Raw genomic sequence first — 27,029 nt, 5'->3', positions numbered from 1 at the left:
TATGACTCAGCAATGACCACCTATGGCAAACATGTGAAGCAGAATGCAGACTGGTTTCAATCTCACTTTGAAGAGCTGGAACCTGTCATAGCCGCTAAGCGCATTGCACTGCTGAACTACAAGAAAGCCCCCAGTGAGTTAACATCTGTAGCACTTAAAGCAGCCAGAAGCACTGCACAAAGAACAGCCAGGCGCTGCGCAAATGACTACTGGCAACACCTATGCAGTCATATTCAGCTGGCCTCTGACATCGGAAACATCAGAGGAATGTATGATGGCATAAAGAGAGCTTTTGGGCCAACCATCAAGAAGATCGCCCACACCTCAAATCTAAATCAGGGGACACAATCACTGACCAACGCAAGCAAATGGATCGCTGGGTGGAGCACTACCTAGAACTGTACTCCAGGGAAAATGTTGTTACTGAGACCACCCTCAATGCAGACCAGTCTCTGCCAGTCATGGATGAGCTGGACGTACAGCCAACAAAATCGGAACTCAGTGATGCCATTGATTCTCTAGCCAGCGGAAAAGCCCTTGGGAAGGACGGCATTACCCCTGAAATAATCAATGTGCCAAGCCTGCTATACTTTCAGCACTCTACGAACTGCTTTGCCTGTGCTGGGACGAGGGAGCAGTACCACAGGACATGCGCGATGCCAATGTCATCACCCTCTATAAGAACAAGGGTGACCACGGTGACGGCAACAACTACTGTGGAACCTCCCTGCTCAGCATAGTGGGGAAAGTCTTCGCTCGAGTCGCTTTAAACAGGCTCCAGAAGCTGGCTGAGCGTGTCTACCCTGAGGCACAGTGTGGCTTTCGAGCAGAGAGATCCACCATTGACATGCTGTTCTCCCTTCGCCAGCTATAGGAGAAATGCCGCGAACAACAGATGCCCCTCTACATTGCTTTCATTGATCTCACCAAAGCCTTTGACCTCGTCAGCAGACGTGGTCTCTTCAGACTACTAGCAAAGATCGGATGTCCACCAAAGTATCATCACCTCATTCCATGACAATATGAAAGGCACAATTCAGCATTCAAGTCATCAGAAGAAGGAATTTTCCTCCACGCAAGATCAGATGGCAGGTTGTTCAACCTTGCCCGTCTTTACGGAAAGTCCTCATCAGGGAACTCCTCTTTGCTGACGATGCTGCATATTAACATCTCACACTGAAGAGTATCTGCAGAGACTCATTGACAGGATTGCGGCTGCCTGCAACGAATTTGGCCTAACCATCAGCCTCAGGAAAACGAACATCAAAGAACAAACAACAGTACAGCACAGGAACAGGCCATTCGGCCCTCCAAGCCTGTGCCGATCTTGATCTTGATGATCTTGATCATGGGACAGGACGTCAGAAATGCTCCATCCATCAATATCGGCGACCACGCTCTGGAAGTGGTTCAAGAGTTCACCTACCTAGGCTCAACTATCACCAGTAACCTGTCTCTCGATGCAGAAATCAACAAGCGCGTGGGAAAGGCATCCACTGCTATGTCCAGAATGGCCAAGAGAGTGTGGGAAAATGGCGCACTGACACGGAACACAAAAGTCCGAGTGTATCAAGCCTGTGTCCTCAGTACCTTGCTCTATGGCAGCGAGGCCCGGACAATGTATGTCAGCCAAGAGCAACGTCTCAATTCATTCCATCTTCGCTGCCTCCGGAGAATCCTTGGCATCAGGTGGCAGGACCGTATCTCCAACACAGAAGTCCTCGAGGCGGTCAACATCCCCAGCATATACACCCTACTGAGTCAGCGGTGCTTGAAATGCCTTGGCCATGTGAGCCGCATGGATGATGGCAGGATCCCCAAGGACACATTGTACAGCGAGCTCGTCACTGGTATCAGACCCACCGGCTGTCCATGTCTCCGCTTTAAAGACGTCTGCAAATGTGACATGAAGTCCTGCGACATTGATCACAAGTCGTGGGAGTCAGTTGCCAGTGATCGCCAGAGCTGGTGGGCAGCCATAAAGGCAGGGCTAAAGTGTGGCAAGTCGAAGAGACTTCGTAGTTGGCAGGAAAAAAGACAGGAGCGCAAGGGGAGAGCCAACTGTGTAACAGCCCCGGCAGCCAATTTTATCTGCAGCGCCTGTGGAAGAGCCTGTCACTCTAGAATTGGCCTTTATAGCCACTCCAGGCGCTGCTTCACAAACCACTGACCACCTCCAGGCGCTTACCCATTGTCTCTCGAGACAAGGAGGCCAAAGAAGAAGAAGATCAGATCTTCTCTTCATCTTTTCTACTCCAAGGAGATCAAGCCCAGTTTCACTCGTCTCTCCACGTAACCATTCTAGTAAATCTCCTCAGCAGCCGCTCTGAGGCCTGGGCATCCTTCCTAAAGTGTGGTCCCGAGAATTGGATACAGTTCTCCAGCTGGGGCCTATCCAGTGTTTTATAAAGGTTTAATGTAAGTTCCTTGCTTTTGTACTGTATGCCTCTTTTTATAAAGCCCAGGATCCCATATGCCTTTTTAATGGTCTTTCAGCTTGTCCTGCCATTCTTCATCCCCAAGTCTCTCAGTCCTGCACTGAATTAAAGTTGGGCCATTTAGTTTATATCGCCTTTCCTCATTCTTCCTAGCAAAATGAATCACTTCACTCTATGCATTAAATTACATCTGCCATGTGTCTTCCCATTTCACCAATCCGTCTGTTTTCCTGAAGTCTGTTACTATCCTCCTCACTGTTTACTACATTTCCGCGTGCGTATCATCTTCAAGCTATGAAATTATAAGCTGTATAAATGTCAATGTGCACGTCATTAATATATATCAAAAGGAATGGTAGTCCCAACACCAGGCTCTTAGGGAACATCACTGCGCAGTTCCCTCCAGTCCCTCAGCCAATTTTTTATCCACGCAGTCACTGTCCCTTTAATCTCGTATCATGCCTGTTGAAGTAGTCGAACTTCCTCAGGAGCTTCACAGTGTTATCGCATAAACTTTTGATACCTAGCCACAAAAGAAGAGACTAGGACAGGTTACCAAAAGCTTGGTCAAAGAGATTTAAGGAACATCTTCAAGCAGGAGAGAGAGGTAGAGAGGAGGAATAGTTTAAGGAAAGAATTCCAGAGTTTAGGACCCAGACAGCTCAAGGCATGGCTGCCAACAGAGGGATGAAGATGCCAGAATTGAAGGAATGCAGAGTTCTCAAGAGGGTTGTAGGACTGAAGGGTAATTAATTAATTAAATCAGAAGCCTCTTTGGACAGTCTGTTTTCCCCCATCTCTAACTGAGGCATTTTTCACTCTTCTGCCCCTGAGGATCACTTCCTATTTCTCCACCTGCAAGACATTTTTCCTATCCTTTCCCTGCTGAGATACTTCCCCTACCATCTTCTCCCTCTCTTTGCCCTCTTCCTTCCCATGCACCCTATTTCTTATCCCTTCTCTTCCACCCCCCCCCCCCCGCCATTCCAATTACCCTTTCTACCCTGAAGATGAATCTTTGTGTTGACTATCTGTGTGCAAGGCCATAGGACAGCAACTAGTTTTCTGAATTTTCACTTAATGGGTTTTTTGCCATGTTATTCATCTTTATGTGCTTTAAGAAGAGTGATTTTATGATTTTGTTTCCATTTACGTTTGGTAAAATGCTTTGATAAAATCCATTTTCAAAGTGAAGAATGACTGAGTTGCTTACGTTTAATCTTAAGGATGGAATCTCTGTTGCTCGACCTATGACAGCAGTGCGTGCAGCTGGCTATTCTTCTGCAGCTTACAGAGGTTCGTTTAGTTTTTAATATTTCACGGTAATTATGGATCAGGAAAGCCATTCTGCTCTATTTTAGCTCATCCATCCAAAGAAAAATTGTCCCTTCACTTTAATATGCAATTGGTCTTTAAATGATTCTAGAATTTTCATTTTTACTACTCTACTGATCTTAGAGTAGGTTAAAGGTTCGGCACAACATTGTGGGCCGAAGGGCCTGTGCTGTGCTGTACTGTTCTATGTTCTATGTTCTATCTGGGAGTCTATTCCATGTGTTGATCACCGTTTGTGTGAAGAAGAGCATCCTGATGATAGTCCTAAATTTGCCTTTTGCTCGTTTAATTTGTGACCCCAACCCTTTGTTCTACACTGTCAATTTAAAATCTTTTTCTAGATTTACCTTTTTCCATGCTGATTCCAATCCTGTACAACGCTATACGATTACCTCTCAGACTATTTTGCATTGGTTTCTGAGTCCACATCATTGATATAAATGAGAAAGAGTAATGGTCGCAACACTGATTCTTGGTTCAACCCACTGTTTCCACTCCTACCCCCTTCACCCCCCACCTCCTCCAATTCTAATATAACTCCTCTAACAGTTATCATAATTTTCCCCTTTAGCCAATTTCATATTCATTCCCATGTTTTACCCGAATCCCTATAATTTTAAACTTAAGTAATAGCTCTTTGCATGGAAGATTCTCAGTTGGATTCAGGAAGTCTAGGTACAACATGTCACAGGGCTTACTATAATCCACATGAGATGTTATTTTCTCCAACAAGTTACAGAGATTGGTCAGTCAGAATATTTAGCTGCTGTTAATTAAGTCATTAAGTACAGTTAGACTTTAAGATACATCTGATAATTGATTCCATTATCTTGCATGGTATTGAAGTAAGACTGCGTCTGGAGTTGCCTGACTTTGATTTGTCACCCTTTTTGAATATACCTAGATTTTACAACACAGAAACAGACCAGTTAGCCTAACTAGTTTGTGTTGGTGTTTGCCCCTGATGCAAGCAAATAATTGTAATCACTTTTTCGCATTCCATAACCATATCCCTTCAACCGGTTTTCCTTCATCCAGCTTCCAATGAAATCTTGGATGCTGAGTTTTTGCCTCAACCACTAACTCTGGAAGTGCACAGCCTTATAGCTGTCTTGTGTAAAGATATTTCTCCTGCCATCTATTCTAACACTCTTGCATTTAATCTTGCATCTATGGCCCCTAGTTACTGCCTTCTCAACTACTAGAAGCCGTCTGCTTCCATCAACCCCATCCCATCTTTTCACAATATGGGGCATAATGACCTGTTTCCAAACTACTGATATATCCCTAGTGTCCAGTGACTCTTTTTTTATTATCAGAAAATGCTGAAATTACTCAGTAGGTCAGACAGCATCTATGGAGAGAGAAACAGAGTTAATGTTTAGGGTCAGTGAACCTTTGCGTTCTGACAGAAAGTCATCGACCTGAAGCGTTAACTGTTTCTCTCTTCATTGTTGCTGCCTGACCTGCTGAGTATTTCTAGCATTTTCTGTTTTTATTTCAGATTCCCAGCATCTGCAGTATTTTGCTTCTGACTCTCCTCGTGATTGTCAATGCCTCACAAATTTCTTCCTTTAGCAGTCAAGATAAATCTTCATGGATAAATTGTTTTTCAACCTCTTTAGCCTGACTAGAACTTTCATATCCATATGACAGCGTTATTAATTTTGTCTGGGATAACTCTGTTTGAAAGTAAAGGTAGCATTTCATCATAAGTTTTTTTTAATTTTCATATCTTGTTTACATCAGGCTCTGCATTTGATCCACTTGGACAATCAAGAGGTCCTGCTCCACCTCTAGAAACAAAGAATGAAGATACGTAAGTTAGCGTACAAAACTACTTCACAACATGCGTATCTTAACTTGGAATAGATAAATGTTCCCGTCAATAATAGTTAATCATTCACTGAGTAATAAAGCTGATCTTTTTGTAACATTGAGGTACATTTTCATCCTCACTGCCCTGACATTAAGCATCGTCTGGGCAAAGCACAGAGAACAAAGTAGGATAGGGGATCACACATTTATTATCGAACCTGCGTGCTTTTTCTTCCATTCATGAGAGGAAAATCTGGCATGTTCCTTTACTGGTATGCAGGCTTCCTCACCACATTTTCCTCCCTGCACTCCACTTATATGATGCTTAGTAGCTCAGTGGTAAAAGTGACAGAATTGGGTTAACTGTTTTGCACCCAACCCAATTTTACTCTCCATTAGGTGGTAACACTGTTGCATCCAGAGGCTTGAACACATAATCCAGGCTGGCACTTCAGTGCAGTATCGAGGAAGCAGTGCACTGTTGAAGGTGCCAGTTTTTGGATGAGATGTTAAACCAATGTCCCGTCTTCTCTCTCAGACAGGCATAAAAAATCCTATGACACTAATCAAAGAAGAACAGTGACATTCTCCTTGGTGTCCTGGCCAGTATTTATCCCTCAACCAAAATCTCTCAATTTGTTGTGTGCAAATTGGCTGTTGGGTTTCCTACATGACAACGGTGACCACACTATAAAAAGTACTTTGTTGGCTGTGAATCACCAACAAATCGTTGTGAAAGGCATTATAAAAATGCATGCTCTCTTTTTTAATAAATTTGGCAAAAGAAAGAAAATAACTGTATAAACTGCCAGATTATCATAAAAACACAACTGGAATGTCTTTCAGGGAAGGGACCCTGCCACCCTTACTTGTCTGGTCTAGACGTCACTCCAGTTCCACACTATGTGGTTGATTCTAAATGCTCTTAGTGTATCCAGGGGTGAACAAAAAACCTTGCCCATTCCAAGAACAAAAATAAATACTATACAATAGGCTAATCTGGCTAAATTATGCTCTGCACGATTTGTGCATTATTTGGTTGGGTTAGTTCTTTGGATATAATACTTTGTATTCTGTAAAGAGTACAGCAATGCAGGAAATGTATGTAAAATATCCAACACACTGTACTCGACAAAACATAATGTTACTGGTATGAGAGATGATTTTTATTTGTTAAAAAGTATATGCTGTTTAGGCATAACTATATTTAGAAAACTACCTGCAGCTGAAAACTGTCATTCAGGTGGAACAATAGGACTCCTTTTTGCTTCCAGAGCTCAAGTAGTTTTTCTGCAGCTTTTTAATGGTCCCAAATTCATAGTTGCATTTATATTTCCTTTCCACTTTCAGTTAATTTAACAAGATGGTCCTGAATATTTTCTGAACAGCCTTTAAAATATATTTTTGTTGTAGGACTGGTCATTATATCAATTTTTGGCAACTTGGTAATATGAGTCAAAGCAATATTTAATGCAAAACATTTTTGGTTGTCTGATGCAAAATATTACAGCCCTCACCAAAATGTGTCATTGTGCATTCCATACAATCTTTGTTAGGCCAGAAGAAAAAGTTAAGAATTTAGAGAAGACTGTGAATGAGTTGATTGAAGAAAGTTGCATTGCTAATGGACGTGGTGACCTACAATTGGTAAGACTCTCGCCTGCTGAAATGTTCTACGAGCATACAAAATTGACGGGCAAGAAAAGGCAAGCTGGTCCATCAAGGCTGCCCCACAACTCGTGGTGGCTGAAGCATCATAACCAGTCAAATTCCACCCGCAAACCCCCAGCAATCATATAATTTCTTGCGAGAGGCAAAAAAATAGGACCAATGAATGAAAATATACTCTGGCAAATTTCTCTCTGATCTCCACAGGTGATCAAAACCAGCCCAGTAGAGGCAAAATTCTGTGTTTTATGCTGTGAGTTAAGTTCTGAACATGTAACAGTTTTTAAAGAGAACAACAGTTCCAGACATAAAGTGATAGGTTTCAACACAGTTAGCTTTTCTCAGTGATGTTACTCTCCTCTGAATCAGAGGTTTTGGGTTCAAACTCTACTCCAGGGCTTGAAGAGCAGTAGTGATAGGGGACTCGTTAGTTAGAGGAACAGACAGGTGTTTCTGTGGCAGTAAATGTGACTCCAGGATGGTGTGTTGCCTCCCTGGTGCCAGGGTCAAGGATGTTACAGAGTGGCTGCAGGACATCCTTCTGGGGGAGGGTGAACAGCCAGAGGTCGTGGTCCACATTGGTACCTATGACATTGGTAAGAAGGGGGATGACATTCTGAAAGCAGATTTTAGGAAGCTGGGAAGAAGATTAAAAAGCAGGACCTCAAAAGCAGTAATCTCAGGATTACTCCCAGTCCCACTTGCAAGTGAGCATATTAGGAGAACTGAGCGATTGAACACGTGGCAGGAGAACTGGTGGAGGAGGGAGTGCATCAGGTTTCTGAGACATTGGGACTGGTTCTGGGGCAGGTGGGACCTGTACAAGATGGGTTTCATCTTGGCAGGACTGGGATGAATATCCCCGCAGGGAGATTTGCTAGTTCTGTTGGGGAGGGTTTAAACTAAATTGTCAGAAGGATGGAAGCCGGAGAGGGAGCTCAGATTGGAGGGAAGCAAAACTGGAAACTTGTTAGGGGTGTGGGAACCAGGAGCAAGTATCAGAGAGGAATCCCAAGGTGCACAGAACACTGGGGGAGATAGACAGCACTAGAGTAGGGAATAGTAAGTTATTACGTCGGGTCAGAGTAAGAGAGAAAATAATAAAGTCTGAGTCAGGGTTAATGTGCATGTACGTGAATGCACGGAGTGTGGTTAATAAAACTGGTGAGGTATAGGGGCAGATTGCCATGTGGAAATATGATGTTGTGGCTCTAACAGAGACCTGGCTCAAAGAAGGGCAGGACTGGGTGTTAAATATTCCTGGATACAAGGTGTTCAGGAAAGACAGGAAAGGGAAAAAAGAGGGAGGGGTAGCGGTATTGATTAAGGAGAGCATTGCAATGCTGGAGAAAAAGGATATCTCAGAGAGGTGGAGGAATCTATTTGGCTGGAGCTAAGGAATAAAAAAGATGTAGTTACATTGCTCGGTGTTGTCTATATGCCACCAGCTAGTGGGATGGACGTGGAGGAACAAATTTGCAAAGAAATTGCAGAGAGGTGCAAAAATTATAGGCTGGTAATAATGGGGCCTTTAATTATCCAAACATAGACTGGGATGGTAGTAGTTTAAAGGGCAGTGAGGGGCAAGGGTTGCTAGAGTGCGTTCAGGAAAATTTTCTACAACAGTATGTTTCTGATACAATAAGAAAGGAGGCACTGCTAGACCTGGTTCTTGGGAATGAGGTGGGCCAAGTGGATGAAGTATCTGTCGGACAGCATTTAGGGGACAGTGATCATTGTATCATAAGGTTTAGGCTGACTATGGAAAAGGGCAAAGAGCAATCCAGGGTAAGAATAATTAACTGGGGGAAGGTTAACTTCAGCAGGGTAAGAATAGAGCTGGGGCAAATAAATTGGAATCAAAAGATGGCAGGAAAACCAGGAGACGAAAAATGGGCTACCTTCAAAGAAGAGAAAGTTCAGGCTCAGTCAAGGTATGTTCTCTTGAAGAGGAAAAGTAGGGCAAACAAATCCAGAGCTCCCTGGATGGCAAAAGAGGTAGAGATTAAGATAAAGAAGAAAAAGTGTGCTTATGACAGATGCCAGGTAGAAAATACTATTGAGAACCAGGCTGAATGTAGAAGGTTCAGAGGGGAAGTGAAAAAGCAAATAAGGGAAGCAAAGAAAGAGTATGAACAGAGACTGGCAGCTAGCATTAAAGGAAATCCCAAAGTTTTCTATAGGCATATAAATAGTAAATATAAATGGGTGGTAAAAGGAGGAGTGGGGCCAATTAGGGACCAGAAAGGGGATTTACACATGGAGGCAGAGGGCATAGCTGAGGTATTAAATAAATACTTTGCATCTGTCTTTACCAAGGAAGAAGATGCAACCCGGCAATGTTGAAAGAGGAGGTAAGTCAGACACTAGAGGGGTTTAAGATTGATAGAGGATGAATTAGGTAGGCTGTCTGTACTTAAAGTGGATAAAGCACCAGGGCCGGATGAGATGCATCCAAGGATACTGAGGGAAGTGAGGGTGGAAATTGCAGAGGCACTGGTCATAATTTTTCAGTCTTCCTTAGACTGGGGGGTGGTGCCAGAGGACTGGAGAATTGCAAACATTACACCCTTGTTCAAAAAAGGCTGTAAAGATAAGTGCTGCAACTATAATCCAATCAGTTTAACTTCAGTGGTAGGAAAACTTCTAGAAAAAAATAATTCGGGACAAAGTCAATAGTCACATGGACAAATGCGAGTTAATTAAGCAAAGCCAGAATGGATTTCTTAAGGGATGTTACCTAACTTGCTGGAGTTTTTTGAGGAGGTAACAGAGAGGATTGATGAGGGCAATGCTGTTGATGTGGTGTACATGGACTTTCAAAAGACGTTTGATACAGTGCCACACAACAGACTTGTGAGTCCTGGTTAATAGATGTTTTTTGGGCTGGAGGAAGGTTTGTAGAGGAGTTCCCCAGGGATCAGTGTTGGGACCCTTGCTTTTCCTGATATATATTAATGACCTAGACCTTGCTGTACAGGGCACAACTGCAAAGTTTGCAGATGATACGAAACTTGGAAGCATTGTGAACTGTGAGGAGGATAGTGTAGAACTTCAAAAGGACATAGACAAGATGGTGGAATGGGCAGACAGGTGGCAGATGAAGTTCAATGCAGAGAAATGTGAAGTGATTCATTTTGGTAGGAAGAACATGGAGAGGCAATTGAAACTAAAGGGTACAATTCTAAAGTGGGTGCAGGAGCAGATGGACCTAGGTGTATATGTGCATAAGTCATTGAAGGTGGCAGTACAGGTTGAGAGTGCGGTAAATAAAGAATACAGTATTCTATTCTTTATTAATAGGGGCATAGTGTACAAGAGCAAGGAAGTTATGTTGAACTTGTGTAAGACACTAGTTTGGCCTCAGCTGGAGTATTGCGTCCAGTTCTGGACACTGCACTTTAGGAAAGACGTGAGGGCATTGGAGAGAGTACAGAAAAGATTCATGAGAATGGTTCCAGGGATGAGGAATTTCAGTTATGAAGAGAGATTGGAGAAAGTAGGACTGTTTTCCTTGGAGAAGAGAAGGCTGAGAGGTGATTTGATAGAGGTATTCAAAAATCATGAGGGGTTTGGACAGAGTAGATAGAGAAAAACTGTCCCCATTCGTGAAAGGATCGAGAACGCAAGGGCACAGATTTAAAGTATTTGGTAAGAGAAGCAAAAGTGACATGAGGAAAAACTTTTTCACACAACGAGTGGTTAAGGTCTGGAATGTGCTGTCTGAGAACATGGTGGAGGCAGGTTCAATTGAAGCATTCAAAAGGGAATTAGACATTTATGTGAAAAGGAAGCATGTGCAGGGTTATGGGGCAATGGAACTGAGTGAATTGCTCTTTCAGAGAGCCAGTGCGGACACGATGAGCCAAATGGCCTCCTTGTGCACTGTAACGATTCTATGATTCTGTCATTATCAGAATTCCTGTCTTTTGAGACATTAAACCAATGCCCTGGGCTGAATATTTAGGTCCTGCGTCACTGGCTAGCATTCCGATTTCCTGGCATCATCACCCCTACCGGGCCTTTTTCCCGGAGGCTGAATGAGCGGTGGTAGGGCTGCCCATGAGCAAGCGGCAGGTAGCCATTTAAGGCTGTTTAGAGACCTATTAAGGCCTATTGTCAGAGGTCAACTGGAATTTTCTAGTCAGCAACCAGGCTTCTGGATGCGTTGGGGAACAGCCTGGCTGTCTGGAAGCTGTGTCCCAGCAGCAGCCTCTGGGGACCAGTGCTCTGAGCAGGGTTTGAGACTCACCCCACCTGCCTGGCTTCAGCTGCAGCCATGGGCCGCCCTATGGAGGGGTCCTCCCTCCCCTACGGTGGCGCAGCTGCTAAGGAGATTTTTTATTCTAAAGTTTAAAAAGTTGGAGAGAGGGCGCTGTCTCTCACTTACCTGAAAAAGCAGCCTGCTGACGTTCACTGTCTTTAATTTGATGGCACAGCTGCCCTCTGACCATTAATTGGCCAATTCGGGGAAAATCACTGTCTGGTGACTGTTTCCCACACGGTGCTGGCTTCTGACCCCTGATGTCGGGGTTTTGCATCCTGCGGGGAAAATCCAGCCCCTGTCTTTCTATTCAGTTGGATGTAAAAAAAAACCTTTTCTCCCACACCGACTGAACTTTCCCAGCTTCGGACAGGCACCCTGCTGAGTCCAGCAACTTGCAGGTGGCCTCCAAGCAGCAGGTCAGAGGGCAGTCAGAGCCTCACCTCAAGCCCCCAATGATGGAGTCCCAAGGCTGAAATGGCCGCAATTGTGGCCACAATCGTTCCTGTGGAGGGATCTCCCTCCATACTGATGGCCCTAACATCTCTGGGCCTTTTTTAAAAAAAAGAAATTCCGCAGCCATCTGAGAGTGCCTCCATTTTGAGGCAACTGCCTGCCTCAGCAGTGTCCACCTCTTCTGGTGGGGCTGCCAGCCATTTAGTGCTGAAGGCCCTCTTTTTGGGCCTCCTGTATTGCAGTCCTGCCCACCATTCTTTATTGGACGGCGAACACAGAGGCGGCCTGTTAATTGACAGCCTCCCTTAAGATCTCAACACTGTGCTGAAAGCAGAAGCCAGCGGGTCAGGACCCAGAAATTGTCCCGACCCTTCATTATTTTCTATGTTGGGGCGATTCTGCCCATCATCACCTTTGCTGCCACTTGCACTCCTCACCCATCATTGCACTATCTAAGTGCTTAACCAATAACATCTCTTGGCAACTCAATATTGAGAAGACCGAAGCAATCCTGTTTGGTTCCCAGCAACGCAGCTCTTCAACTCTATTGCTCTCCCTGTCGGCTCACTCAGGCTGAGTCCCAAATTGTGCAACCTCACTAAGACAACCTGGTTTCACTTCCACAATATTGCATGCCTCCTTTTAACACAAGTTGTCCCAAAGTGTTTCACAGATGCAAAAACAACTGGATGCCAAGCAGCACGATGAGGAGAAAAGAGGCTTAGTGGTGGTGACCCGAGGCATAATCAAAGAAGCAAATTTGGAGGACACTTTTGAAAGAGGGGAGAGTGAAAGCAAAACAGTGGTTTAGTATAGTATCATACCCCTACCTCATCTCCATTGCTCACGAAATGATTATGTCTTTGTGACCATCAATCTCATTTACTTCAAAGCTCTCCTTATTCGTAACCTAACTTGGCTCCTTACAAGATGTAACTCGTCCAAAACTTCCCAACCATGCTGTAACTCTTCCAATTGTTTCTGTCCTTGACAATCTTAATTGGCTCCCCATCCCCAAAGCATCCATTTCAAAATCCTTGTCTTAATTTACAAGTCCCTCAATGATTTTAACCTTCCTACTGCTGCTCCCTCTTTGAACATATGTTCCTGCATGCACTCTGCTCTTCCAGTCTGGCCTTGATTGCACCCCACTTTTGGGTGTAAAGCCTTCAGCTATATCAATTTCACACTCTGAAATGCTGTCCCTAAGCTCCTTTGTCTTGCTACCTCTCTGCTGTAAACCTACAGCTTAGCGAATAAAGTGTGTTTTCCGGGACAGTTCACTATAAAACAAAGCATAGCATTTTGTTCTTGTACGAGACCTTGGTTAGGCCTCAGTTATAATATGTGTGCAGATTTAGTCTCCTCACATGGTGGGTGACTTTTTGAGGCTTTGGTAAGGGTGCATTGGATGGCCAAAAGATGAGTTCCAGTTTAAAGTATCTTAGTTACCAGATAAGCTGAAAGAACCATGTCTCTATATTTTGAGGTGTAGACTTGGGGGTGCTTTGATCAAGGTTTATAAGATAATGAACGGGCAGGATTGTGTTTCTATAGACCAACTTAATAGGTAAGGGAGGACCAGGGATCACTCTTACAAGATATGTAAAGGCAGAACTAGGTTAGATATTAGGTAGTTCTTTCCCAAAGAATATTAGAACAAAGAACAAAGAAAATTACAGCACAGGAACAGGCCCTTCGGCCCTCCAAGCCTGCGCCGATCCAGATCCTCTATCTAAACATGTCGCCTATTTTCTTAGGGTCTGTATCTCTTTGCTTCCTGCCCATTCATGTATCTGTCTAGATACATCTTAAAAGACGCTATCGTGCCCGCGTCTACCACCTCCGCTGGCAACACGTTCCAGGCACCCACCACCCTCTGCGTAAAGAACTTTCCACGCATATCCCCCCTAAACTTTTCCCCTTTCACTTTGAACTCGTGACCCCTAGTAATTGAATCCCCCACTCTGGGGAAAAAGCTTCTTGCTATCCACCCTGTCTATACCTCTCATGATTTTGTACAGCTCAATCAGGTCCCCCCTCAACCTCCGTCTTTCTAATGAAAATAATCCTAATCTACTCAACCTCTCTTCATAGCTAGTGCCCTCCATACCAGGCAACATCCTGGTGAACCTCCTCTGCACCCTCTCCAAAGCATTATCCTTTTGATAATGTGGCGACCAGAACTGCACGCAGTATTCCAAATGTGGCCGAACCAAAGTCTTATACAACTGCAACATGACCTGCCAACCCTTGTACTCAATACCCCGTCCGATGAAGGAAAGCATGCCGTATGCCTCCTTGACCACTCTATTGACCTGCGTTGCCACCTTCAGGGAACAATGGACCTGAACACCCAAGTCTCTCTGTACATCAATTTTCCCCAGGACTTTTCCATTTACTGTATAATTCGCTCTTGAATTGGATCTTCCAAAATGCATCACCTCGCATTTGCCCTGATTGAACTCCATCTGCCATTTTTCTGCCCAACCCTCCAGTCTATTTATATTCTGCTGTATTCTCTGACAGTCCCCTTCACTATCTGCTACTCCACCAATCTTAGTGTCGTCTGCAAACTTGCTAATCAGACCACCTATACATTCCTCCAAATCATTTATGTATATCACAAACAACAGTGGTCCCAGCACGGATCCCTGTGGAACACCACTGGTCACACGTCTCCATTTTGAGAAACTCCCTTCCACTGCTACTCTCTGTATCCTGTTGCCCAGCCAGTTCTTTATCCATCTAGCTAGTACACCCTGGACCCCATGCGACTTCACTTTCTCCATCAGCCTACCATGGGGAACCTTATCAAACGCCTTACTGAAGTCCATGTATATGACATCTACAGCCCTTCCCTCATCAATCAACTTTGTCACTTCCTCAAAGAATTCTATTAAGTTGGTAAGACATGACCTTCCCTGCACAAAACCATGTTGCCTATCACTGATAAGCCCATTTTCTTCCAAATGGGAATAGATCCTATCCCTCAGTATTTTCTCCAGCAGCTTCCCTACCACTGACGTCAGGCTCACCGGTCGATAATTACCTGGATTTTCCCTGCTACCCTTCTTAAACAAGGGGACAACATTAGCAATTCTCCAGTCCTCCGGGACCTCACCTGTGTTTAAGGATGCTGCAAAGATATCTGTTAAGGCCCCAGCTATTTCCTCTCTCGCTTCCCTCAGTAACCTGGGATAGATCCCATCCGGACCTGGGGACTTGTCCACCTTAATGCCTTTTAGAATACCCAACACTTCCTCCCTCCTTATGCCGACTTGACCTAGAGTAATCAAACATCTGTCCCTAACCTCAACATCCGTCATGTCCCTCTCCTCGGTGAATACCGATGCAAAGTACTCGTTTAGAATCTCACCCATTTTCTCTGACTCCACGCATAACTTTCCTCCTTTGTCCTTGAGTGGGCCAATCCTTTCTCTAGTTACCCTCTTGCTCCTTATATATGAATAAAAGGCTTTGGGATTTTCCTTCACCCTGTTTGCTAAAGATATTTCATGACCCCTTTTAGCCCTCTTAATTCCTCGTTTCAGATTGGTCCTACATTCCCGATATTCTTTCAAAGCTGCGTCTTCAGCCTCCTAGACCTTATGTATGCTTCCTTTTTCCTCTTAGCTAGTCTCACAATTTCATCTGTCATCCATGGTTCCCTAATCTTGCCATTTCTATCCCTCATTTTCATAGGAACATGTCTCTCCTGCACGCTAATCAACCTCTCTTTAAAAGCCTCCCACATATCAAATGTGGATTTACCTTCAAACAGCTGCTCCCAATCTACATTCCCCAGCTCCTGCCGAATTTTGGTATAGTTGGCCTTCCCCCAATTTAGCACTCTTCCTTTGGGACCACTCTCGTTTTTGTCCATGAGTATTCTAAAACTTACGGAATTGTGATCACTATTCTCAAAGTAGTCCCCTACTGAAACTTCAACCACTTGGCCGGGCTCATTCCCCAACACCAGGTCCAGTATGGCCCCTTCCCGAGTTGGACTATTTACATACTGCTTTAGAAAACCCTCCTGGATGCTCCTTACAAATTCTGCTCCATCTGGACCACTAACACTAAGTGAATCCCAGTCAATGTTGGGAAAATTAAAATCTCCTATCACCACCACCCTGTTGCTCCTACATCTTTCCATAATCTGTTTACATATTTGTACCTCTATCTCACGCTCGCTGTTGGGAGGCCTGTAGTACAGCCCCAACATTGTTACCGCACCCTTCCTATTTCTGAGTTCTGCCCATATTGCCTCACTGCTCGAGTCCTCCATAGTGCCCTCCTTCAGCACAGCTGCGATATCCTCTTTGACCAGTACTGCAACTCCTCCACCCCTTTTACCTCCCTCTCTATCCCGCCGGAATCATCGATATCCTGGGATATTTAGTTGCCAATCATGCCCTTCCCTCAACCAAGTCTCAGTAATAGCAATAACATTGGATCCAACATAAGTATTGGATCTGTACAACATTTTGCTGGTTTGTGCAGTGAATGCTGATTTTCTGAATTCCTTCAAGTGAGAGCTGGTCTTGTTTCTGATTGGAGTGGAGATAATCTGGTACAAAAGGCAGGTACCGTTAATCAGGGCAAGGGTAGTCTCCTGGACTGGTTTAATCGCTGGGGGGAGGTAGGAAAAGAATTTTCCAGATTTTCTTTTCCCCCTCCCTGATTGACTTGGGGGTTTTAATTCTTTTTTTGCCTTTTACAACTGATTACATGACTTTGGATAGGGTGGGGAGTGTAAGTTTGGGATGTATAATGCATTAACAATTGCGTGGCACGTGCCTTCTGAACCAGTAGGTCCTTTCCTACCCATTTTTTGTATGCCGTGTGCTCTTCCATTTTTCAAAAGCTCGCTTAGAATGGGCCGCCTTGCTTTTGTCACCATTCTGAACCCTTGTCTTATCACTGCTGGCTGTTCAGTTATTTTTGTCTCTGACATTGAGGCATTTTGCTACATTAAAGGTACTATACAAATGTAAATTATTTTGATTTGCCTAGCCCAATATTAGGGTATTTATTTTTTAAACGTGCTTCATTTCCTGGCTGAAATGCAATGGATGCCTTTCTCACATGCATCTGCCAGTGCAACTTTATACCTGGCTGAGTGGGAATATGTGAGTTAGCACCTAGACCAGACCATTTTAACTTATTTTTCCTCAGTTTTGTTTTTAATACTTAGTGTCCTATAACGAGCTCAAAAATAGATGCACAGCCTGTTGAGTTTTCAGTAGTTTTCTTTGAGACGTATCTGATATTTAGATTCAAACTTTTAAACAGTACGTAATTCTTTTTGTATTGTTTCAGGCTCTAGAAAAAGCAAAAGAAGCTGGAAGAAAGGAGAGGATACTGGTGAGACAGAGAGAGCAAACAGCATCTTCAGATCACATCAATCTGGATCTTACTTATTCAGTGAGTTGGATATTGAATGATATGCTATGCTTCATGAGATTAAAATCTGGCCCAAATATGATGCTTAACCCTGATTACCAAAGTCTTGGTTTTGTAACTACATGTATTAAAAACAAATACTTTATAGCATTTTCAAGCATATGCTATTGAAAATGTTGAGAATTTTTCTGTAATTTCAGCTATGGTTAATATTAAATGAGTTTATTTGGTTGTTTAGGAATGTATTGATGGAGTTGTAATAAAGTACAATGCAGATAATACTTTTTAAATTATAATGTTTTGAGTTGATCCTTTAGTGCAAGTATTAAAATTGTACAGCTTTATTTTTGATTGTATTTTCCTTAGGTACTTTTCAATTTAGCCAGCCAATATGCAGCCAATGACATGTATGCAGAAGCATTAAATACCTATCAGGTGATAGTAAAAAACAAAATGTTCAATAATGCAGGTAAGATTGATGTACAGTACATTTTTTAAAAAATTCATAATCAGGATGGTTTTTTGTTTTGTGCTGCACTTTATTGTATATTTGTTTATAAATAGTCGTTTGGTAGTACAGAACTTGAGAATTGCTGAAAATAGAGACACGTTGTCGAAGCTTTTCGTCTTGCACTCATCAGGACAACTTGCAAAAATAACCAATGTAGGGGAAAACAACAACTTATAGTGCATGAGAAGAGAGTGCTGATTGGTTGGCAAGTGAACTCTGCTTGGTAGAGGCATTGCCATGGAGAATGCATCAGTTTACGGTGACTGACAGTTAACTGCCAAGCTTTGTTTGAAATTTAAACCAGGCAGCTTGACTCTGATAGGTCAAGGCATTGCCCTGAGGAATGAACCAGCGAATGGCTGTCACTTATTTTGTTCAGCTGAAAAAGGCGCAATGTATGTACATGTTCTTTTTGTCTACAAAGAACAGGGCCTTGTGTATTAATATATGTAGCTTCCAATACATGCAAATGCGCCACACTGCGAGCCCTGCTGACAATCTTAAATTGGTTGTCAGCATAATTCTTAGCACACTGCGAACTATTTAGCAAATGTTGTCCAATCGCGGAATTACATCTAATGTTGGATACTGTGTTTTGAATTTTGCAAACACGGGCTGGTTGGGTACAGCCTGTACCTTGCCCGTTGTGTTTGATACGGACATGTTGTTTGATGCGATCCGCCAGTCTTTGGGACGTACGGCCTATATACCTACCATCACACTGGCATTGAAATGGTCTTATCGACAACCTCATAAATAGGGCCCAAGCCATTTGCTCACCATGCAAGCTTGATGTTGAAATGGGGCAAATCAAAGACATCCTGTGTGACAATAGTTACCCTGATCAGATAATTCCTTGCAGTATATCGTGCAGACTTACGAAATTACCCTGGAAGGGTAATGTATCCTAAAAGTTTGAGCAACAGGTAAAACTAGCTGCTTCATGTTGCTACTGTGCCATGGCAACATGTGTGGTGTTCACCACTAACAGGATGCTGCCGTTGAGCCAAAGAGATGTCCTGCCTATCACACAAATGAGTAATGTGATGTATGAATTTCAATGCCAGTGTGATGTTAGGTATATAGGCCGTATCTCCCAAAGACTGGCAGATCATATCAAACAGTATGTCCATTCCGCTGTTCGCAACGGGCAAGGTACAGGCTACACCCAACCAGCCCGTGCTTGCAAAACCCAAGACATAGTGTCCAACATTAGATATGATTCCGCGATTGGACAACATTTGCTAAATAATCTGCAGTGTGCTAAGAATTACGCTGACAACCAATTTAAGATTGTCAGTAGGGCTTGCAGTGTGGCACATTTGCACGTATTGGAAGTTACATATATTAGTACACAGGGCCCTGTTCTTTGTAGACAGAAAGAACATGTACACACATTGCACCTGTTTCAGCTGAACAAAATAAGTGACAGCCATTCGCTGGTTCATTCCTCAGGGCAATGCATTAACCAATCAGAGTCAAGCTGCCTGGTTTAAATTTCAAACAAAGCTTGGCAGTTAACTATCAGTCACTGTAAACTGGTGCTTTTTTCCATGGCAGTTGCCTCTACCAATCAGTTTACTTGCCAACCAATCAGCACTCTCTTCTCATGCAGTTGTTTCCCCCGACATTGGTTATTCTTGCATATTGTCCTGATGAGTGCAAGACGAAAAGCTTCGACAACATGTCTCTATTTTCAGCAAGTATCTGTATATGTTGAAAATATTGTGATTTTTGTCGAGTCTTGAAGCTAGTGACACATTGCTTTTTATTATATTCTTAGAACTATTACTAAATATGATGATTAACTTTAGCCACAGCCATTTTAGAAAACAGTCTCCTCTGTTACCACTGGTTAATGTTGAGTAAAGCAATGGCCAGTAATTGGTGTCAGTGTATTGTGAAGCAGATATAACAACAAATACAAAAGCAAAATACTGTGGTTGCTGGAAATCTGAAATCAAAACAGAAAATTTTAGAAATACTCAGCAGGTCAGTATCTGTAGAGAGAGAAACAGTTAACATTTCAGGTCAATGACCTATTGTCAGAACAACACTTGGGCTGTAAAGTGGTTGAATGCTTACTAGAATGAATTATATTTTTCAATTCAAAAAAAGAAGAGTCCTTAGAGACAAATTTTAATTCGAACAAGAATTGTTTGCATCGTTCAGGTTATAAACCAGGGTTGTGCAACCTTTTCGGGCGGAGTCCCGCATTATGATTTTTGCTTGGCCCAGGGGGCTGGTGAGCAAATTTCGAAAGATAAAGGCATTAAAAATTTATCTTACTAATAAAAACAACCAACAAATGTGCATTTTTGACCCCCACTCTCTCTCTGATCCCCCCTATTTCTCCGCCCCCTCTCTCTCTGTCCCCCTCTCTCTCTGTCCCCCTCTCTCTCTGCCCCCTCTCTCTCTGCCCCCTCTCTCTCTGCCCCCTCTCTCTGTCCGTCCCCCCTCTCTCTCTGTCCCCCCTCTCTCTCTGTCCCCCCCCCTCTCTCTGTCCCCTGCTCTCTCTGTCCCCCCTCTCTCTCTGTCCCCCCCCTCTCTCTGTCCCCCCCCCCTCTCTCTGTCCCCTGCTCTCTCTGTCCCCTGCTCTCTCTGTCCCCCCTCTCTCTTTCCCCCCCTCTCTGTCCACCCTCTCTCTGCCCCCTCTCTCTCTCTCTGACCCCCACCTCTCTCTCTCTGTCCCCACGCACTCTCTCCCTGTCCCCTCACTCTCTCTCTCTGTCCCCGCACTCTCTCTCTCTGTCCCCCCACTTACTCTCTCTGTTCCTCCACTCACTACGTGTCCCTCCACTCACTCTCTCTGTCCCTCCACTCACTCTCTCTGTCCCTCCACTCACTCTCTCTGTCCCTCCACTCACTCTCCCTGTCCCTCCACTCACTCTATGTCCGTCCACTCTCTCTCTCTGTCCCCTCCTCTCTCTCCCACTCTTCCTCCTCTCTCTCTCTCTGTCCCTCCTCTCTCTCTCTGTCCCTCCTCTCTCTCTCTGTCCCTCCACTCTCTCTCTCTGCCCCCTCTCTCTCTGCCCCCACTCTCTCACCCCTCTCTCTCTCCCTCCTCTCTCTCTGTCCCCACCTCTCTCTCTCTGTCCCCACCTCTCTCTCTCTTTCCCCCTCTCTGTCCCCCCACTCTCTCTCTCTTTCCACCCACTCTCTCTCTCTGTCCCCCCACTCTCTCTCTCTGACCCCCCCATCTCACTCTCTGCCCCCCCCATCTCACTCTCTGCCCCCCCATCTCACTCTCTGCCCCCCCCATCTCACTCTCTCTGTCCCCCCACTCTCTCTGTCCCACCACGCTCTCTGTCCCACCACTCTCTTTCCCCCCCTCTCTGTCCACCCTCTCTCTGCCCCCTCTCTCTCTCTCTGACCCCCACCACTCTCTCTGTGTCCCCACGCACTCTCTCCCTGTCCCCTCACTCTCTCTCTCTGTCCCCTCACTCTCTCTCTCTGTCCCCGCACTCTCTCTCTCTGTCCCCCCACTTACTCTCTCTGTTCCTCCACTCACTACGTGTCCCTCCACTCACTCTCTCTGTCCCTCCACTCACTCTCCCTGTCCCTCCACTCACTCTATGTCCGTCCACTCTCTCTCTCTGTCCCCTCCTCTCTCTCTCTGTCCCTCCACTCTCTCTCTCTGCCCTCTCTCTCTGCCCCCACTCTCTCACCCCTCTCTCCCCCCTCTCTCTCTGTCCCCACCTCTCTCTCTCTTTCCCCCTCTCTGTCCCCCCACTCTCTCTCTCTTTCCACCCACTCTCTCTCTCTGCCCCCCCATCTCACTCTCTGTCCCTCCCACTCTCTCTGTCCCCCCACTCTCTCTGTCCCACCACGCTCTCTGTCCCACCACTCTTTCTCTCTGCCTCCTCACTCTCTCTCTGTCCCCTCACTCTCTCTCTGTCCCTCCACTCACTCTCTCTGTCCCTCCACTCTCTCTCTTTGTCCCTCCACTCTCTCTCTGTGTCCCTCCACTCTCTCTCCCTGTCCCTCCTCTCTCTCTTTGTCCCCTCTCTCTCTTCTCCCTTTCTCTGCCCCCACTCTCTGTCTGACCATCTCCTCTGTCTCCCCTCTCTGTCCTCACCTCTCCCTCTCTGTCCCCACCTCTCCCTCTCTGTCCCCCCCCCCTCTGTCCCCCCTCTCTCTCTCTGTCCACCCACTCTCTCTGTCCCCTCTATCTCTTCCCCCTCTCTCTGCCCCCCTTTCTCTCTGCCCCACTTTCACTCTCTGTCCCCCTACTCACTCTCTGTGTCTCCCCATTCTCTCTCTCTGTCCCCCCACTCTCTCTCCCTGTCCCACCACTCTCTCTCCCTGTCCCACCACTCTCTCTCTCTATCCCCCCACCTATTTTTCTCTGTCCCCCCACTCACTCTATCTGTCCGTCCACTCACTCTCTCAGTCCCTCCACTCACTCTCTCTGTCCGTACACTCACTCTATGTCCCTCCACTCTCTCTCTCTGTCTCTCCTCTCTCTCCCTCCTCTCTCTCCTCTCTCTGTCCCCTCTCTCTCTCTCTTCCCCCCTCTGTGCCCCCACACCCTCTCTGTCTCTCTCCTCTGTGCCCCCCTCTCTCTCCCCCCTCTCTCTCCCCCTTCTCTCACTCCCCCCCCCCACCTCTCCCCCCTCTCACTGTCCCCCCTCTCTCTGCTCCCCTCCCTCTTGGCCCGCCTCTCTCTCTCTGTTTCCCCCCCTCTCTCTATCCCCCCCTTTATTCCCCCCCTCTCTCTCTCTGTCCCCTCACTCGCTCTCTGTGTCTCCCCATTCTCTTTCTCTGTCCCCCCCCCACTCTCTCTGTCCCCCCCTACTCTCTCTCTCCCCCACTCACTCTATCTGTCCCCCCACTCACTCTATCTGTCCCCCCACTCACTCTATCTGTCCCCCAACTCACTCTATCCGTCCCCCCACTCACTCTCTCTGTCCCTCCACTGACTCTGTCCACTCACTCTCTGTCCCTCCTCTCTCTCTCTCTCTCTCCCTTTGTTTCCCCTCTCTCTCTCTGCCCCCACTCTCTCTCTGCCCCCACTCTCTCTGTCCCTCTCCTCTGTCCCTCTCCTCTGTCCCCCTCTCTGTACCCCCACTCTCTGTACCCCCACTCTCTGTACGCCCACTCACTCTCTCTGTCCCCCCGCTCTCACACTCTCTGTCCTCCCCACTCATTCTGTCTGTCCGTCTACTCACTCTCAGTCCCTCCTCGCTCTCTCTCTGTCCCTCCTCTGTCTGTCTCTCTGTCCCTCCTCTCTCTCTCTCCCTCTCCCTCTGTCCCTGCTTTCTCTCTCTACCCCATCTCTCTCTGCCCACTCTCTCTCTGCCCCCACTCTCTCGCTGCCCCCACTCTCTCGCTGCCCCCACTCTCTCGCTGCCCCCACTCTCTCGCTGCCCCCACTCTCTCGCTGCCCCCACTCTCTCTCTGCCCCCACTCTCTCTCTGCCCCCACTCTCTATCTGTCCCCCCTCTCTCTCTGCCCCCACTCTCTATCTGTCCCCCCTCTCTGTTCCCCCCTCTCTGTTCCCCCCTCTCTGTACCCCCCTCTCTGTTCCCCTTCTCTCTCCCCACCTCTCTCTCTGTGCCCTCTCTCTCTCTGCCCTCTCTCTCTCTGCCCTCTCTCTCTGACCCCCCTCTCTCTCTGTCCCCCCCTCTCTCTCTGTCCCCCCCCTCTCTCTGTCCCCCCCCCTCTCTCTGTCCCCCCCTCTCTCTGTCCCCCCCTCTCTCTGTCCCCCCCTCTCTCTGTCCCCCCCTCTCTTTCTGTCCCCCCCTCTCTTTCTGTCCCCCTCTCTTTCTGTCCCCCTCTCTCTCTGTCCCCCCTCTCTCTCTGTCCCCACTCTCTCTCTGTCCCCACTCTCTCTCTGACCCCCCTCTCTCTGACCCCCCTTTCTCTGTCCTCCCTCTCTCTGTCCCCCCTCTCTCTCTGTCCCCCCGTCCCCCCCTCTGTCCCCCAGCACTCTCTGTGTCCCCTCACTCTCTCTGTGTCCCCCTCACTCTCTCTGTGTCCCCCTCACTCTCTCTGTGTCCCCCTCACTCTCTCTGTCCCCCACTCTCTCTCTCTACTCTCTCTCTGTACCCCCACTCTCTCTCTATGTACCCCCACTCTCTCTGTGCCCCCACTCTCTCTCTCTGTGCCCCCACTCTCTCTCTCTGTCCCCCACTCTCTCTCTGTGTCCCCCACTCACTCTTTCTGTCTCCCCATTCACTCTTTCTGTCTCCCCACTCACTCTTTCTGTCCCCCCCACTCACTCTTTCTGTCCCCCCCACTCACTCTTTCTGTCCCCCCCACTCACTCTTTCTGTCCCCCCACTCTCACTCTCTCTCTGTCCACTCTCTCTCTCTCTCTCTGTCCCTCCTCTCTCTCCCCCTCTTCCCCCCTCTCTCTCTCCCTCTCCCTCTGTCCCTCCCCCTCTGTCCCTCCTCTCTCTCTCTCTGTCCCTCCTCTCCCTCTCTTTCCCCCCCCTCTCTCTCTCTCTCTCCCTCTCTTCCCCCCTCTCCCCTACTGTCTCGCACAGTTGTAGAGAGTGGAACACTCAGCAGATGATTGGTCAGTTCTTTTTTTTAAAATCACAGTGTCAGTTTCACAGCTCACAGCTGCTGATATCGGGAACGGCCTTTTCGCAACAGACTTGGGGTTTTCCGACGGGAAAGGCGTTTACATACTTCCTTAAATAAGGAGACCAATACACTGTACTCCAGATATGGACTCACCAATGCCCTGTATAACTGAAGCATAACCTCCCTACTTTTGTATTCAATTCCCCTTGCAATAAACAATAACATTCTGTTAGCTTTCCTAATTACTTGCTGAACCTGCATACTAACCTTTTGCAATTCATGCACTAGGACACCCAGTTCCCTCTGCATCTCAGAGCTCTGCAATCTCTCACCATTTCCATAATATGCTTTTTTATTCTTCCTGCCAAAATAGACAATTTCACGTTTTCCCACATTATACTCCATTTGCCAGATCTTTGCCCACTCACTATATCCCTTTGTAGCCTCCCTATGTCCTCTTCACAACTTACTTTCCTACCTATCTTTGTGTCATCAGCAAATTTAGCAGCCATACCTTTGACCCCTTCATCCAAGTCATTTGTATAAATTGTAAAAAGTTGAGGCCCCAGCACTGATCCCTGTGGCACACTACTCATTACATCTTGCCAGACAGAAAATGACCCATTTATGCCTACTCTCTGTTTTGTGTTAGCTAGTCAATCTTCTATCCATGCCAATATGTTACCCCCTACACTATGAGCTTTTATTTTCCGCAGTAACCTTTGATGTGGCACCTTATCAAATGCCTTCTGGAAGTCTACATACAGTACAGTACACCCCCTTTATCCACAGTACATGTTACTTCTTCAAAGGAGTCAAATAAATTGGTTAAACATGATTTCCCTTTCACAAAACCATGTTGACTCTAACTGATTACCTTGAGGTTTTCTAATTTCCCTGCTATACCGTCTTTGATAACGTTTTAAAAATGCTTCTAACGTTTTCCCTAAGACAGATGTTAAGCTAACTGGCCTGTAGCACTGGCATCAATAGCCACTTTAAAGGGCTTGCCAAAATTTGGTGCCGCTGGAACAGGTTGATTTATTAAAATGGCCTTTAACTTTTCAAATGCCATTTGACAAAGTTCTGTCTGCTGGATCGTCACCCGCCCTCCCCCCCCCCTTTTGTAATAAATTCATCAGTGGAGTTACTACTGTACTGAAATTAGGAACAAACCTCCGTTAGAACCCACACATCCCGAGGAATTGTAGTATCTCCCTTTTTGTCTTGGAGACTGGAAAGTCAATTATCGCCTGAACTTAAGCTTCCCTAGGCAAAACTTGACTTTAACCCACTACATGCTCTAAATAGATGACCTTAGCCTTAGTAAACTCACTCTTCGCTGAGTTTATTACTAAACTGGCTCTCTCTAACCTGTCGAACAGAGCCTCCAAGTGTTTAGCATGGTCTTCCCAGGTGTTACTGTGCACCAACAGATCATCAAGTCCAGCAATAACCTGGTTGGTAAACCTTTGAAATGGGGCCAGTGCATTTTTCATACCAAGCAGCATGACCTTACACTGAAATGGGCCACCTGGGGTCACAAAGACGGAAATTTCTTTAGCTTGATCAGTCAAGGGGACTTTTAATTTTGCTATTAAAAAGTGAATTTCACACTTATCCAATCCCACGTCTTGAGGATTGTATTGGCAAAGAGTCTGTTTTAGTTACTGCATTGACTTTCCAGTAATCAATACAAAATCTTTTGGAACCATCCGGTTTTGGTATTAACAACACTGGTGAATTCAAGCTACTTTGACTAGTTCACTTGTATCATTCTTTCGCATATATTGAACCTCCTCTGACCTGAGCCAATTTATCAGGATTGAGTTGATAAGGGTTCTGTTTAATGGGTGTAGCTGCTCCTACATCAACCCGATGAGTAGTCAGAGGGACAAAAACAAGAAATGCTGGAATCACTCAGCAGGTCTGGCAGCATCTGTGGAAAGAGAAGCAGAGTTAACGTTTCGGGTCAGTGACCCTTCTTCGGAACTGACAAATATTAGAAAAGTCACAGATCATAAACAAGTGAGGTGGGGGTTGGGCAAGAGATAACAAAGGAGAAGGTGCAGATTGGACCAGACCACATAGCTGACCAAAAGGTCACGGAGCAAAGGCAAACAATATGTTAATGGTGTCTTGAAAGACAAAGCATTAGTACAGATTAGGTGTGAATATACTGAATATTGAACAGCAGCAAGTGCAAACCTGAAGAAAAACAACCTGAAAAAAACAGTGGGTAAGCAAACTGAACAAACTAAGATGAAATGAAATAAATGCAAAAAAAGATTGTAAAAAATGTAAAAAGGAATGTAAAAAAAAGGAAGAAAAAATAACTAAAAATGACTAAAAATGAAAGTAAAGTGGGGGGCTGTCATGCTCTGAAATTATTGAACTCAATGTTCAGTCCGGCAGGCTGTAGTGTGCCTAATCGGTAGATGAGATGCTGTTCCTCGAGCTTGCGTTGATGTTCACTGGAACACTGCAGCAATCCCAGGACAGAGATGTGAGCATGAGAGCAGGGGGGAGTGTTGAAATGGCAAGCAACCGGAAGCTCAGGGTCCTGCTTGCGGACTGAGCGGAGATGTTCCGCAAAG

The 27,029-nt window shown here is 45.8% G+C and overlaps 1 protein-coding gene across 7 annotated transcripts in view; it reads left to right on the top strand.

Annotated features, from left to right (window-relative positions):
- Window positions 1–27,029, top strand: part of ift88 (intraflagellar transport 88 homolog) — a 171,149-nt gene that overhangs the window by 32,784 nt on the left and 111,336 nt on the right. For 5 of the 7 annotated variants that reach the window (XM_068033663.1, XM_068033661.1, XM_068033665.1 and 2 more), the window contains 5 exons: window positions 3,665–3,734; window positions 5,523–5,592; window positions 7,148–7,238; window positions 17,305–17,409; window positions 17,755–17,857. In XM_068033663.1, coding sequence (XP_067889764.1) covers window positions 3,665–3,734; window positions 5,523–5,592; window positions 7,148–7,238; window positions 17,305–17,409; window positions 17,755–17,857 — 439 coding nt within the window. Of the gene's footprint in view, window positions 1–3,628; window positions 3,735–5,522; window positions 5,593–7,147; window positions 7,239–17,304; window positions 17,410–17,754; window positions 17,858–27,029 lie in introns of all 7 variants that reach the window. The other 2 variants (XM_068033666.1, XM_068033667.1) reach the window with 2 other exon arrangements.

The sequence above is a fragment of the Heterodontus francisci genome, chromosome 6 (genome assembly GCF_036365525.1).
Source record: "Heterodontus francisci isolate sHetFra1 chromosome 6, sHetFra1.hap1, whole genome shotgun sequence".
Lineage (NCBI taxonomy): Eukaryota > Metazoa > Chordata > Chondrichthyes > Heterodontiformes > Heterodontidae > Heterodontus > Heterodontus francisci.
Note: the sequence above shows the minus strand (reverse complement) of the source record. Positions and strands in the feature narration are given on the sequence as shown.